At 38.8% G+C, this 16,575-nt stretch overlaps 1 protein-coding gene across 9 annotated transcripts in view; it reads right to left on the bottom strand.

Moving 5' to 3' along the window:
* The window catches only part of KCNH7 (potassium voltage-gated channel subfamily H member 7), a 336,293-nt gene that overhangs the window by 88,789 nt on the left and 230,929 nt on the right, over positions 1 to 16,575 (bottom strand). For 4 of the 9 annotated variants that reach the window (XM_060777976.2, XM_060777984.2, XM_060777993.2 and 1 more), the window contains 4 exons: positions 13,716 to 14,144; positions 11,399 to 11,419; positions 10,792 to 10,815; positions 8,018 to 8,232 (listed from right to left, as the gene is read on the bottom strand). In XM_060777976.2, the coding sequence (XP_060633959.2) occupies positions 8,018 to 8,232; positions 10,792 to 10,815; positions 11,399 to 11,419; positions 13,716 to 14,144 (689 nt within the window). The remainder of the gene's footprint in view (positions 1 to 8,017; positions 8,233 to 10,791; positions 10,816 to 11,398; positions 11,420 to 13,715; positions 14,145 to 16,575) is intronic. The other 5 variants (XM_060778001.2, XM_060778028.2, XM_060778048.2 and 2 more) reach the window with 2 other exon arrangements.

The following is a 16,575-nucleotide window of genomic DNA, read 5'->3' as shown; positions in this document are numbered from 1 at the left end:
GTGGTTGATCCAAATTTTTACTCTCCAGTTTCAGAGTATTCCACCAGGCTTCACTCGAAGATGATGTATTTGCTGAAACCTTTTCTTTAATAACACAGGTGCAAACACAGCACTATACAACTCTATCATCATCAGAATGGTTGTGCCTTTTATGAAGATTCAGCAATGTGTTTTAATTAAAAATGCAAAGGAGAACTAGAGTAAGTCCATCGGACTACTGTGAGAGCAATATGAAATATGGGAGAGGAGAGGGAGAAGATAAATCCTTAAATCTAAAATGTTAAACTTCTCTCTGTGTCGCCCTTTTCCATGGGTACCCCTAAAACCTTACACTGCTGTGGTGCTCTAGACTTTCCCATTATAATAAAGGATGCTAAAAGTGTTTCATTTTGTTTCAGTTTGGTGGTAAGTTTTCAGACATACATACAATCTGCCTTAAACCAAATAAGACGTTTTATTCCTCAAGCCCAGTACTTTCCGCTGGGACAAACAGTGGTTCTTTTGGCGCTCTACCAGAGAAGGGCCTTTTGTACCATCTGCTACCTGATCGTTCTCAGTGGAGATGTCAGGGATTTGACCTGCAACCTTCTGTGCTTTTCCACTGTGCAAAGACTGCACTTTCCCACTGAGATACAGTTTCTCTTGATATAGACTAACTTGCAGGCCTGGTACATTTTGTTATGTTATACTGCTGTGCGATTAAAACAAAAAGGAATAACCTGGCTGGTAGACAGTTTCTCTTCAGCAATTTTCTTTTTCAGATGTCACAAACCTTACAAAGTTACCTGTTTGCTCTCCAGTTCCCACAATCACAAGAAGCCAGCAGGAAGTTATACAGTCAACCCTCCATATTCACTGGGGTTAGGGGCACAGGACCCCCATGAAAGTGAAAAACTGAATAAAGAACTTGCTATTTTTTTTTACTGGAAAGAACACCTGTCTTGGAATTTTTAGCATAACTTTATGGCTAACTTCTGCTGGAAGCTCACCATATAATTGTGCTAGAGGAGACTCTCTAGAAAACTCTAGATGAGGCCTTCACAGCCTGAAGCTCTCCAACTTCCAGAAGCCCTAGCCAGTTTGTGCAGTGGCCAGGAATTCTATGGGCTGGGAGGCCAAATCAGCTGGCAGGCTACAGGTTGTGCAAGTCTGCTCTAGGTTCTCCATGATATGATCAATATATGACCAAAGAGTTGCACTAGAGGACCTAGAGCGTCCTAAAAAGATGATTTTAGTCAAATCCATAAATGATTAATCTTTTAAAAAAAATCAAATATAGAGGGCCAATTGCAGTCCCAAAAGGCTTCTTTCTTAGTTTGGGTTTCAATTCAAATGAAAATCTGGAACATCATTTTGTGACAGATTGTGGAAAAGCAGTGGTTCAAGTGTAGGGCTATGACTCCAGAAACCAGGATCCAAATCCCCACTCTCCACAAAAAAAAACCCCTTCTTAAACACTGTAACACCTAGTTCTATTAGTTCCAAAACATCAAATTAACAACAGTAGCAGCAGAAACAGTCTGCTATCCTGATCTATGAGTCCCAAGTGAAATCTTAAATTCAGATATTTGAATTTTTCAAACATATTTACCATTCCAGATTCAGGAAGGTCTTTGGATGGATTCAGATAATCAGGAGATATTCAAAAGATGGCCATTGTCATTACATGGAAATCGAAAATTTCCAGTCAAGCCATTGAACTGGAATTCAGCTATTTCTAAAAAGCTGGTAGTGCTGAGTATAACCACATAGCTGGAAACTTCAGAAAAGATTGTTCTCATGAGATACACTCAGCTAGCTTTTAAGCAGCCACTAGGATACTTCTGATATTTTCACTCTATACACTCAACAACATAGAGGAGCCCTGGCATAGCTAAAGAAAGGCCACACATTCATACACATAGAGGAGCCAGAAGTATGTACAGGCGGAGGCAGTTAGTGGTTTGCAGAGTTGAAAGTGAAAGTTAAATAGAATTATCCAAGGTGCTGAACCCTATCTCTAAAATAGGTTCAGCTCTTGATATAGTTTCTAACATAGATTGATTGATATGGAAGAAGTTGCCACTACTGTTTAGACTGTGGGTAAGCAAATTCCCATCTCCTGAACACTACCCTGCACCAAATAATGCACAATGTTGCCTAAAACACATATTTTAACATCTATAATATGATTTCACTTGCCCGCTTTGAAAAGGAATGGTGAATTATCACAGTGAAGAATACATTCAGATCTATACATTGTGTGAATATATGAAACCTTGAGTAATGTTTTCACACCCTACCTACAGTAGAAACCCTACCTACAGTAGAAACACTGTGGATCTATAGAAGCATGACGTTAGGATGTCTATATTGTTCACTTAATTATTTTAGTAACTTATCCTCAAAGTTAGTCATTGGGCTATTTTATATCTATGCTGCAATTACGAGATCAGATGCTGAAACTGCAGTACCAGTGGAGCCCACAGGTAAGGTCCTGTATGAAGTCAACCCTGAGATGCCACAGAACCTTGAGCTGGATGTCAAGCCTGGACAAACAACTTCATCCTGGATCAGTTTGAGTACTCTGTTGGTACATCCATCTCCAAAAGCACCACAATCCACAGAGCCAGTGTGCTAATACCTGCACTTTGTCTGGCATGAACTCTTTGAGAGATGGAATATGAGGCTTCAAGCCAGAAATTATCCTTTTAAAGTTTCCACCTTATAGGAAGGCGTGGAGTTGTGTGTGTGTGTGTCTAGGAATGCAATCAGACCTTGTTGGAACAAGTTGCTCACAATAAGGTCTCCTAGATGCTGCTAGACTGGAATACCTTCCTTGAACTGCGCCCCGTGGACTCTCTCTACAGTAAACTTTATATTTCCATGCATTCACATTGGAGAGGGCAACTGCAGAGCAATGTGAGGGGAAATGTTGCAATTTACCTGTGGTCCCCTTCCAACTCCAGCAGTTCATATCAAAGGCCACAATTATTTTTGTTTTGGGGTTTAGTAAGAATTATAGGCTGCCTTTAGCCTAATGATTCTTACATTTTGAGGGAGTCATTGTCCTTTTGAGAATCTCTTGAAACTCATGAAACACCTTTCCAGTAAGAACCAACATTTCAATATAATTTTCAAAGAAACAAGAAGGAGATTGAAGGGGAAAATAAAATAATCTTTGTATCTGGGTTGATGGATTTACTGAGGGCCCTTCCACACAGCCCTATATCCCAGAATATCAAGGCACACAATCGCACAATATCTGCTCTGACCTGGGTTATCTGAGCATACTCAGATAATATGGGATTTTCTGCTTTGATATTCTGGGATATAGGGCTGTGCGGAAGGGCCCTGAGGCATATACAAAGACTGCTCCCTCAGGAGACCAGATTAAGAACCCAGAGTAAAGTAATTATAATGTGTGGAAGAAAGAGAGAGGAATAAAAATATATAGAAAGATTAAGGCAGAGCCCTATACACATTTACCTTCAAGGAAGTACATCCAACTCCAGGGCACTTACTTCAAAGGAGACACGAGCAACCTAAGCTGCCCACCACTTACTGCTTTCTTCTGAGGGACTACCATCTTTCCCCAACTCCCTTTTTACAATTCATTAAGGAAAAGATGTCGCTTTTTGTATTCTGACTCTCCTTAAGCAAAAGTACCTTTTTGCACTCATAGGAATACTTGTTTCTTTGTAACAGTCAGTGCCAGGACCCCATCTGAACCTGTCAATGTAAAATATGTAGCAATTTAACTGTTCTTCCAATCTGGTTGACAAAAAAGATGGATAGTACAGATATAAAATTCAAGTGGATTCCCTCCCCTCCGCCCAGACTGTAGTGTAGCTCAGGACATCTGGAAATTAGGTTGAAAACATATGATAAAGTATACAATTCAAACACTTCTGTTTGGTAGGTTTTTCCCTACTAGGCATGTGGGAAATCTGAATAGGGAAAGGTTATGTGTACTGTATTTTGATTTCTAACATGGTGTCTATGGGAAGAGCTAAACGAACATGTGGATATTGTGAGTGCAGCTGGAAAGCCACATAGCACATGGGGCCCCTTCCACACAGCTGAATAAAATCCCACATTTTCTGCCTTACACTGGAACATATGGCAGTGTGGACTCAGATAACCCAGTTCAAAGCAGGTATTGTGGGATTTTCTGCTTTGACATTCTGGGTTATATGGCTGTGTGAAAGAGCCATAGTCTTTATCATCCCTTTATGCATGGAGTCTCTTTTGTTGTGAATCACATCTATCCAGGCATGGGCAAACTTTGGCATTTTGGACTTCAACTCCCACAATTCCTAATAGTCAGTAAGCCGAGTGGAATTTCTGGGAGTTGAAGTCCAAAACACCTGGAGGGCTGAAGTTTGCTCATGCCTGGCCTATACAATGAAAACATTCTGGGGACATCAGCACACAGTCAGTTGGGCTGCTTTTCCATTCTGTTTGTGATTCATTCTGTTGTATGGATTTAGCTATTCTTCAATGGTACAAAAATAGAAAAGTAAATCCAGATATAAGTGAAATGGGTGCATAAATAGTAGTATGGCATAATCACTGCAAACAGGAATATCTTTTAAGGCCACAAGACACTCTTAAATAGGGAAAAATTGTGCATAGAAACAGAGGAGGAAGCTGCTTTGTATCAGGTCAAACAGTTTGTTCATCTGTCCTAGTGCTGTCTTCTCTGACTGGGATTGGCTTTCCATCATCTCATGGCCCTTCCACACAGCCCTATATCCCAGAATATCAAGAAAGAAAATCCTACAATATCTGTTTTGAACTGGGTTATCTGTGACCCCTTCCACACTGAATAAAATCCCATATTATCTGCTTTGAACTAGAATATATGGCAGTGTGGACTCAGATAACCCAATTCAAAGCAGATATTGTGGGATTTTCTGCCTTGATATTCTGGGTTATATGGTTGTGCGGAAGGAAGGGCCCTGAATCCAAACTCAGATAATGTGGGATTTTCTGCCTTGACATTCTGGGATATAGGGCTGTGTGGAAGGGTTCTCAGACAAGAGGTTTCTCCTAGCCTGCAGTAACTCAGTCCCTTCAAACCAAAGCCAAATAATCAGGGCAAAGAAAGCTCAAAGGCAACAAGAAGACCTCTTCTGGATCATCAGTTCCTGTGGATAGTCACAGTTCTATTGATTTCTGGAATCCTCTTAAGCAGGTAAGAAAACACTGTATGGGACAGTATCCTGTCCTCTTGTACTCTGGAAATAGGTTGGGCATCTGAGGAGGGGGTAGGGCCAATTTTCAATCCCATCACCCTCAGTGAACCTCACTGTACACTGTACATATATAGTGCTCAGAAAAACTACTACTCAACAAGAAATTTAGAGCAATAGGTATTCTACTTTCAGAGGTATTAGGGGAAAGTGAAAAAACTGAACCAAAAAAGCCACAATTTTTGGGACATCTCTCCAGAAATCTCTAATCCTCCAGCATGACCCTATCGTCAACTTCCAGTGGAGAGAATATATTTATCAAATCTGTGAATAATCAAATCTGTAAAATGTGGAAAGCCAGCTCCACTCTCTGAGCCCACTCCTAGTGCCAGCCTTTAAACTACCTAGTTAATGGATTAACTCATAGCAATGACTGACATTTCCTGGTGCACTTAAAAACATTGTAATTTACCTCTGAGTGACTGTTGCCTCATTTTTCAAAAAGGAAGGAAGGAAGGAAGGAAGGAAGGAAGGAAGGAAGGAAGGAAAGAAAGAAAGAGGTAGGAAGGAAGTCCAAGAGTTTGGTGTAGTTGTTGTTGGGTTGTGCTGGGTTCTGCTCACCAACCCCTCCAAATTTGTTGATTACATTTCATTTATTTCATTTACATCCCACTGTTTTCCCAAAGTGGGAATTATTTTGGCAAATGGTAGCAGAAGACAGGAAACCATAATCTTTACAATTTTCCCACACAAAATTGCACCTGATAATTGATAAAAACCATCACTATTATAGCATTATAATTACTACTGGAGGCAGGTCTATGACGGAGAGGTTGGGGATTATTCCATCCCTGCAAATAGCCTGTAAATGCTGTGCGGGTGATTCTAGGAACATTTTATCTAAAAACCTTGTTTCCAAGCCCTGATGTTGTTCAATTTGGCCACTTCTCACAAGGAATGCTATCCTTGTAAAGAAAGACCTGCCTATTTTGCTGGGAACAGTAATATATCAAACGACAACGTGAGCAGAAATACAAACCCATGTCAAATTTCCTTGAATGTTTTTTGTGAGGAATTCTTGGAAGCTTACATCCCTTTTCAAATTTAATTTTAAATTTAGAGAGTTGAAGAGTTCCTGGCAAGTCACACTGACCTAAATTGATTCTGCTAGGGCTTGTATAAAATAAATGTAAAAACAATTTGGCCCTTAATTTTAAAATAGATTTTTCTCTCCCTTTTAAATATTCATTTCTGATATGGAATATGTTGTAAATAATAGCAGTATATTCTGACATAAAATTGTTCAAGCAGCTCTGGATTGGGGGTAGCTGGATTTATACAACCATAACTTACAAAAAAAGAAGTTTGGTAAGGAGTGATATGTTTTCCTTGTTCATGAAGGTTCTAAATAACTCAGACATGGCCTGTGAATCTAGGAGAGACAAACTATTCTACAGTAGTTGAACAAAGTTTGGAGCCTAGTTAAAAACAAACAAACAATTGAGACACTTTTATTTGAGCACTGATGTCCAATTTCCTGTCCAAAAAAAGGTGGGCTGCCAATTTGTCCCTTTCTCCAGACATACTATCAGTAAAAAGAAAATTCATTTATGAGCCCAATATGTTGCCTTCCATGATATATCTGCGTATCTCTTCTCATTTTCAGCCACTTGTCAGTGACGAAGTGGTCCTCACATGCCTTAAGTCTTACTTAGCCTCTATGAAGGGATAGCAACAGAGTACGTTAAGCAACACTGAAACCAGGATGTTCCACTTGGTTACTCATGCATAAATTGTACCTAAGGCACAGATCTGCATATGCTATGGACAGCTGCATATTAGATTTTACACAGAAACACAATACATCTTGCCTGTGACCAAGTGACCTCTCTGCTGTACAAGTGCTAACCGTAGATTGGCAAGTTCAAGGTCTCTGCTCCTCCTTCACATGGCTCTGAACTTCAAAACAGCTTTGGACTCGACAGCCATCCAAATAGATGGAAAAGTCAGGCTCAGAGCTCTATCATTCCCTGGGCTTCTTATTTAAGAGGATTTTCCACCCCAAATGCAATATGAGAAGATGCGCCACAAGATCTCTGCATTATTGGAGAGGTCTTTAAGGGCAACATCTTATTTTGCCCCATAAATGACACATATTGGGTCAAAAGCAGAACTTGTGTGCATTGACTTTGGTTCAATAGTATCTGAACTGAACTATTTAACAAAGGAAAGCAAGAGTCTGTGTACTGGGAAAGTTGACTACTGATGGTGTCATGGGGTTATGAACAAGTTAATTAAGTTACCGTTTAGAACTTCTACAGAACATACACTCTCACACACACCAAGAGAAATGAAATGGAGTTTCTGCATATCCTATAGTTCAGGCATACCAAACCAAAATGAAGATCACTTATAAAATGCATCAAGTGCTTGGGATGTATAGTTAAATGTCAGAAACAACTGAATCTGTGAGGCACTGGGGTTTCAACATTACCAGTTCAGTATAAATTACTATTGGCAAATGGTGTATTGTTGGGGTTACATTTTACTAAAGGTGTTTTGAAGAAGCTTTGCCACTGGTCAGATGGTAAAATCAGTCAGTAAATGTCAGAATCTAGAATCTAGGATGTTGGCAGTGGTGGTAAAAATCCCATTTAGAAAGATGGATGCATAAATATAGTCAACATCCATTTGTGTGGAAGGAAAATTCCTGGACATATTAGAAGTAGTTCTTTTCTTGGAAACTTGCTGAGAGGCTAAATGCAGAATCAATCAGAAGTTTAACATTCAGTTTTATGTTTCCCAGAGGTAAAATAATAAACATTACATAGAACTCCTACCTGTGTCACCTTCTCGGTCACATTGTGTGTCCTGTCTTTTACTTTGGGTGCAATAATTGTTTTCTCTGATGACGGAGGGGATGAACTTTTTTTTTCAGTTTTGATATCAGAAAAGTTCAGTGTGAGTTGGGGAATCTTGCTGATGGTGCTGTATTTGTTGAGGTTTGAGTCTGATGTTGATCCTAACAGACTTGATTTGATATGGTTAAAAGGACCTGCAAGAAAGGGGGATAAAGATGGAAAGATCAGGTACTGCTATTGAAGCCAGGTATTTCAATATCTTGGTAGAAAAAGACATTAACTTGGGTAACTGAGAATGTAACTATCCTTTTTAAACAAGGCTTTACCAAAACTGGCAATTCTTAAAATATTTGAGATGGCAGTAATTTGAGATTAAATAAAATTCAAATCCAGAAGAAGCAAAAATGGGTAGAACCAGCCATCCAGGCTTAATGCTTAAAAGATTTAGCTTGACTCCCTCTATATTCAGTCATGGCCATGATGCAGAATTAGGGTTGCCACCTCTTCTTTCTCAGAATATCCTTTATGACAGGAAGGTACAATTTGGTTCTTATCATGCTGGAAAGTGCTGTAACTACATATGGGTAAATTTCATTAATTTAGTTCTTGAAGACGTTACCAGCATTTTCAAGGTACATCCTATCTGTGATGGAACAAGTTTGTGGTTTAAAAAGTTTTAATGCTGTAAAAAAAACCAAAAAATGACATTTTCCATCTCTACTGATTGGCCTCATTTGATATGTGATGCTGGAGGAGACTATTATAAACAATGTGGACTGCCGAAAAGGTCAGTAAGTGGGTCCTAGAGCAAATCAACCTTGAATTCTTCCTAGAAGCCAAAGTTATTAAACTAAGGCTATTGGAATTTGGAATATCACCACTCACAAAAAAGATGGTTGCTCATACTTTGCAAAGTGGAAGAGAGTAGGGAAAAAGAAAGGCACATTATAGGGGAGTAGACTTATTTAGGGAATCACAGCCCTGAATCTGTAAGATCTGAACAAGGCTGTTGGTAACAGAATATCTAATGATATCTCATTCACATGGTTACCATAAATTGACCTTAAGCAATGAACAATTGATCTGGTATATTTGTTAAAACCAGGAACTCAAGACACTTTGGGGGGGGGGGGGAGCTCTACAGACTTCAGTGAGCTGTCTCATTTTTCACCCCCAAAAGTGATCAAGCTAGAAATAAATCTTCACTGTAAAAATGACAAAATGGCTACCATCTGAGAAATTATGAAGGTACATTACTTGCACATTTTTTTTTAAAAAAAAGTCATGAAATTTGGAAAATTTTACAGTGCTTGGGATGTCTTAATGGTTCGAAGTACCTTTTTTTATCAGGACCCAAAAAAAAAAATGCATGAATTCTTTATGCTATAGATAATCAGACAGTAATAATATGTCACTGTGAGAAGACAGGAGTTAAATAGAAGCTCTGTTCAAAGAGACATAAGATCTGCCTCAAGTCAGCAGCCACAAGACACAGGGCCTTTTCAGTGGCAGGTTCACTCTTACGGAATTCTGCCTATTTTTAAATGGACATGAAATACCTGGATGTTTCAGATGATCATTTAACAGAATACTGATTCTAGTCTACATATGCAATTAAACTGGGGCAGAATGTGCATTATAGAGATCCAGTTCACTCTGGAGTGCCTACACAGGAACCACATGAACCAGCTGGAAGATACGTGAGAGTCCATACAGATCCACTGGATCTCTATAATCCACATTCTGCTTCAAACTAATTGACTCAATCAAAACACAGGATTATTTCTTTTTTAACCTCCTTGGAGAGATAAAAAGCTTCCTATCAGTGTGTGTCAGTAAGGCAAAGCAATAAAATTGAGCATGCCCATGGGAATGCTGTGCTTTCATTGCCAGGGTTGTGCATCTGCTTTTTTACTCCAACTGCTTCTTGTTTACAAGAGCATTCAGCTTCTTCTTGTGCATTATTTATACAGAAGATGAATTCCACAGATTTCATGGCTTGAGCTGGGATTCCTGGAGAGCTTTTATCACATTGTTTCTGGTTGGATTTGCTTTGGATCTTGCATGGGGAACATGTTCTGGACACTCTGACTTCAAGTTGGCTTCAAGCCAGATTTCATTGCTGGTGTAGGTGGGGCCATTATGTCACAAAGCAATTGTTTTAAATCTCATTAATATAAATAAATATGCATAATCTCATGTACTTCAAACACCTCCAAGTTCACTTACAAATAAAAGTTCACTTACAGAAATGCACAATACTACATTTAAACCACAGCTGATGTATGCAAGAAGCCAATGGGTAGACTTTAAAAGGTGATAGTGATGGATTGCTTGCAGACTTTATGCCCACCATGCAGTTTAACTAGAAGACATTTTGCCAATCTACATATTTCCACAACATGCATGAAAACTTGGAAAATGATCAAAATGTGTAGATCTTTCATTCATCCCTATCCCACTTTCTTCTCAAATTTTGGCTGTCTATATTGATTGCTGGATTCAGCTTAGCAATACTTCTGTACTGGGAGAATTTTGCTAGGTGTGGAAAAGAAACATGATAAATTGGATCCGAATTGGAGGGAAGGGGCATAAGAAGACTCCATCTGAATAGTCCGCCCTTTGATGAGAATCTTCCTGAACAAAGAAGACCAAATCTTGTGACAAATGTGGCTTAAGAATTCTCTCTGCGTGAAATAGCAAATGAAGTTCATGCATGCACATTTGAAGACTACAGTAAGCTTAAACCATACCCCCTGCCATCCAGGAACGTGAAACTAGTTTTAAGGAGACAAAAGAAATACAAGTGAAGAATGCCACAAGGATGCAGGGTATTCGTGAAATTTTCTATTGTGTTAAAAGTAAAATCGAACTCGACTGATAAGTCCAGATTTTTTTCTTTGCAAATTCATTATATCCTGGATGCTGTAGTGGTTATTTTGCCAACACTGGAGTGGCAGCATCCAATTTACATCATCAGATATATCCATATCACCATCCAGCTGAGATTATGCACTTTTAAGTTGCATTAATTTCAGCAGGAAAGAATTAAACATATGCTCAATGTTCTCCATGAGACAAGAAGGACTTAAAAATGATCAGCCTTTCAAAGAACATTTGAAACACATGTCCCTTCACAGCTTCCTCTCCCTGGGATTTTATAAAGTCTTTGTGGCAAGAGCAAAGGGAATTGGAATGTATCCACCAAGTGTGATAACAATCATCTTTGTAACATGCCCAGCCCAATAGAGATGAGCATGAAAATATTGCATTTGTTCATTTAATAAAGCAGGCAAATTAACATGCCAAAGAATGTGTTTCTTAAAGCATATGATAATACACCTTACGTGTTTACATTACCTTTGACATCACGGCCATTGTCTGATATTCAGCAGAATAAAGAAAAGCAGGAGGAAGAAAAATAAACTCTATAATCCAAAGTTTCAAATTAGATTACACACTTAAAAACATTACTATCCCCCAAAACACTGGATGGAGGCATCCAGTCAGTATTTGGTGAGACCACTAGATGTCTTAAAATAAACCTCCTATCAGCTTCATCCTACATGGCCAATAGCGAAGTCTTAAGGGAGTTGAAATTCAAAGAATTTAGCAAGCACCATGAAGTCTACTTCTTCTTTATTGGGTGATGTCCTAGAGAACCCGCAATTTTGAGAGAAGGCTTTTTGGGGGATTATGAGGAACATTGCTTTAAGCTTCTTGCCTGGTTCACAGCCAGTGGCTGTTGCCAACTCACTTTGGGTATGATCCAACCAAAGTTCAATATATGGAACAGCCCTATCTTGGCCTTTGTAGGATCTAATCTAATCAGCAGTCCAGATTATATTACTGAATTGCATTATAGATGATGTTTGGGAACAACAGTTAGTATAAGGTAAATCTGATAAACAACCCTAGGAAATGTAAATCCATCTGGCTGGTACTTTCACAACTTTATTGGCTCTTTGCCCCCTCCCCTCCTTGGCAAAATCTAAAGTTACAGATTGATTTGGGAAAATACGTCATTTGGGACATATTCCTGACGGAATAGCATGAAACTATCACTGCATTGTATACATTGTCCTTCTAGAGAGATCACGATTCTCTTGAGAGGTAAGGTGGGTCTACAGTTTGGTCCATATCTTTTGTGCACCATTACTTCTAGAGTCTCCCAACCAGCATGGGCATTACACATGCAGGGTGGTGATACCAGGACACTATAATTCAAAAAAAGTACACTTTCGAAACTCTGGATAGCTCAATACGCTTAATGTATGTCCTTTCAACCAAACAATTCAAACATCATTTTGAAGTTTGTTTTTTCAAGAACCAGTCCAAAATCTCCCTCTACCCCACAGGATAACTGGTTGAACCATCTCCCCCTACTCCACAGGATAATTTGTTGCACACTTTGTTTTAAATGCTGATTTTATCCCATTGTTTATTTTTCATTGTGTTTATTCTTCTTATTCGTTCGATTACGATTCTGCAACCAATCTGAGCCTTTTGGAACTATTTTTAAACTAGAGAGGAGGTGAGGAATGAACATGAATTAAAAACTAATATGTCTTTAAAATAAATACGCAATACAATTAATAGAGGTGGGATTGCTTACAAAATAGCACTCTAAATTAGATCTGCAGCATTTCATTGATCTAACCCTAGGCCTGTCTGGTCAGGAATCCAGTTCATTGAGTCTCCCAACCAGCATGGGCATTACACATGCAGGGTGGTGATACCAGGACACTATAATTTTGTGCATAGTGACCACAGAATAATCCTGTATTAGACAACGGTGTTTATTTCTACAGCAACATGAGTGGGTTTGCATTTTTAACATAACAAAAGTGAAGTGAAAACCTATGAGCATTGGCTCGGAAGTAAATCCTAATATATGTAATTGGATTTACTCCCCAGTGGGGGCACATTGGATAGCAGCTTAAATCAATGAAACACTGCCTTTTGGCTTGGGGATACTCTTCTGTCAATTTCTTCCTTTCCCAACTTCTCTCCTAGTTACTTAAAAGGAAAACTGTTACTATAAGATTCAGCTTTGCCTCTAACATTCTGATTTAGTTGCTTCACTTTTCAACTACCCACTAAACAAAGTTTTCTGGGCAATGGACAGTATATAGCGACAAGAGAAAGGGCAGATCCTTATTGTCTCATGCCTACCCCACCCCAAAATCCATGTATATGGGTATTGTCATGTAATAATGTCCCTAGCCATAGATTAAGGTGGAGCATTTTGATCCTTTTTGTGTATGTTGGAATAATGTTGTTGCATTGTAAGTTCCATAAACTATAAGCCCGCATAGACAAAAGATGGGAATGCTGGTGATTGCAATCAAGGATTGTCTGGAGGTATTCATGAACCTCACCCCATTCTATTCTGCAATGGTTCAAATATTCATCCTAGCCCATCCTAGCCTCAATGGGATTGCTGGAAATATACCATGTTGTGAAAGGGAACCTGCTAATATCGCTTTTGGTGGTATTGTGATGCTTTCCCTTCAGCATGGTAAATGCAATCTCATGGTAAGAAAGATTATAACTCAAAATACCCAAGATCTAAAACTTAGGAGTTCAGTGTATTGTTGGCTAAATGACCAATAATGTAAAACCTCAATTTGCAGTGTGTTATAATAATCCCATTCCACCCTGACAACAGCTGTACCTTCGCTTGCGTGCCGTCCTCGAAACACGTTGTTGGGATGAGTGGCAAATCCTTCAATGTTCTGAACAGAAGATGCCCTTCGGATACTGCAGAGACTTTCTTTGGAGGGCGTGTGGGCCAGTGCTGTGCTTGAGTGTAGCATATCCGGATAAAGCCGATCCCATTGCCGCTTGGGTGATGAATGGTCCAAGGGTCCTGATATATTCACTGGAGGTGAACATGTGCTTGGCTGGATCAGTGCCTTGGTGTCATCTGCTTCGGAAGGGCTACAGCTTTCCTTCGTTGGAGACTTAAAGTGCTTCATAGCCATGGAGTCTTGAGAACGTTTTGATGAATCAACAATTACCGCATCAGGGTCTTCCTGTGGCAAGGACTGCTTTCTGTATGGTAAAAGGCTTAGTCCGGGGATCTTGAACCCAAAAAGTTTGCCTATATATATACAAAAGGCAAGGAACAAGCATATATTCAAATAATTACATGCACATAATCCATCACCAAAATAGCCTGCTTTCTAAGGTAATTAGGTGGGATAGTGAAAACCTTTGTTCTCTCATAAGCTTCCATTTTGTATATAGATGAAAAATCATCAGCCATAAAGAAATGATTTAAGGCATGTTCCCTGTCTGGTTTGGTTAAAGAAGTGTATCCTAGGAGGAAGAAGCTGTATAACTGCTATCTGCTGTTATGAGTTATTAATTCTTTGTTGATTCCTCAGTTAATTTTACTTAAACTTGTTGCTTGAACTGGAACTGCCTACAGAGCCTCAAGAAATGATAACCAATACAGTACATAAATTAAATTATTGTATCACTATCCATATTTAAACATATTTATGCTTTGCTCCATATTTGGCATGAGCAGGACAGACAGGGGTAGGCTGACATATATATAATTATGAATTGCTCAGATGTAAATGACTTTTCTGTGATGTCATTTATATTTGTTCACTTTCATAGTTTGCTTTTAACAGCTGGCCTCTGATAAACATGAAATATTCAAGTAGCAACCAAAAGACAAACTTTCCCCCAGCCTCAATGGAACAAACACCTTTCTGGGGACAGGGGAAGAGCACATTCTACGACAAGGACTACAAGTCCCAATATTGCCAGCGGAAAATGGACAATATTGCAATGTTATCTGTGAGACAGATAACTGTCATTCCATTCCTTGGCCAGCTTTACTTTTCACAATTCAGGAATTCCCGCATCAGAAGAAACAACCAGTATGGGCCAGCTGGTATCAAGTTTTGTAACCATATTCTTATACTTCCAAATCCCAGAATGGGTTTTAAAAGGACCATGTCTGCTCCCAACACTGTATGTTTTTGCTGAAAGAAACACTAGTGGGACACAGGGACCATCTGAGGCCCTTCTACACTGCCGTACAATCCAGATTATCAAAGCAGGTAATCCACATTATCTGCTTGGAACTTGATTATATGAATCTGACTGCCATATAATCCTGTTCAGAGCAGATCATCTGGATTTTATATGGCAGTGTAGAAGGGGTTTAAGACATTTTGTTGCCTGAGAAGGATTTCTGAGTAGCAAAAATTCCACCCCTCATATATCAAGTCAAGATGTCCAGTATGCAAAATCAGTCAAAGCATTTCATTTATAAAGCACCCCTCTGCATTTCTGGAAGTAAAAGGATGACAATAACAACACCAAAAACAATTTTAGCCATGTTTGCAAAGTAAATAAGTAAACATTGCTACCCTTTTAGGATACCAAAGCCTGCCAAGGCAGCTGTCTCATCCTGTTATTATCTGTTTAGACCTCAGCAGTACATGATGCAGCAATCTTGTTCAACACAAGAAACATGGATAAAACAAATAGTAGAGGAAAACAATACATTTCAGGGGAGCTTTACAACTGATCTATGTATCCAAAAGCGAGAATAAGAATTCGGTAAACAAAAATCTTATATTACACATACTGTATGTAGAACATAGATTTGAAGTAGTTAGAACATGGAAAAAATAGAGAATGTATCAATAAAGAATTGGTTAAATAGCATATGGGCTATAGCACTATCAGAAAAATTAATCTATAAATTAAGATTAGCAAAGAAGACCTTCTTGAAGATACATGGAAGCAATTTATTAGATACATATGCAAAAGTAATGGTAAATTTAAATCATCAACCAACCAAGAAAAATAACCAAAAATAAGAATAACTAAAAGCAATAAATTGACAGCTGTATTTGTATAAAGCTTTGTAAATGATGTGGGTGGGAGTGAGGGAGGATAATTGTGAGAATAGTCATTTGAACAATGCAATTGTATGGCATTGATTGTTAGTTTTAACAATACAAAAATCAATTAAAAACAAGAAATCATGTTTTGTGATATTGTCTCCACATGACACTTACCATATATACTCATATATGTCAAAAAATCAACACATAATGGGTCAATTTATTCATGGGTCAAGGGGAGGACAATACTTTAACTATACTTAACTTTCCTTCTCTGAGTAGAATGACAAAAGGCAAGAGTTTAGCCTGTCTTGGGAGAACCTAAAATAAGCACTGACCCCCTTCTACTCTCTCTGCTGTGGTGCTACATCTGGCCTTTTTGAATCTCTGGGTAGGGAAATGGCAGTGGCAGGTAAGGGCAGCTGGTTGCCTGAGGTAGCCCTGGTGATTTCCCCTCTCCATGGAATGATCTTGACTTATCCATGATTCATATTGGAATCCATAATTCTGGCTACAAAAGCTCCCCTCAACTTATATTTGAGGTTGCCTTATACATGAGTATATACAGTAAGTTAAAGCCTACGCTCTTGAAACATTGAAGAAAGTCTCTCAAAATTAGAAATTTTATTAAGAAAAGGTCACCTTTAATAAGATGTAGAA

This window comes from Anolis sagrei, chromosome 1, assembly GCF_037176765.1.
Source record: "Anolis sagrei isolate rAnoSag1 chromosome 1, rAnoSag1.mat, whole genome shotgun sequence".
Classification (NCBI taxonomy): Eukaryota; Metazoa; Chordata; class Lepidosauria; order Squamata; family Dactyloidae; genus Anolis; species Anolis sagrei.
This window is presented reverse-complemented; position numbering and strand designations above follow the sequence as displayed.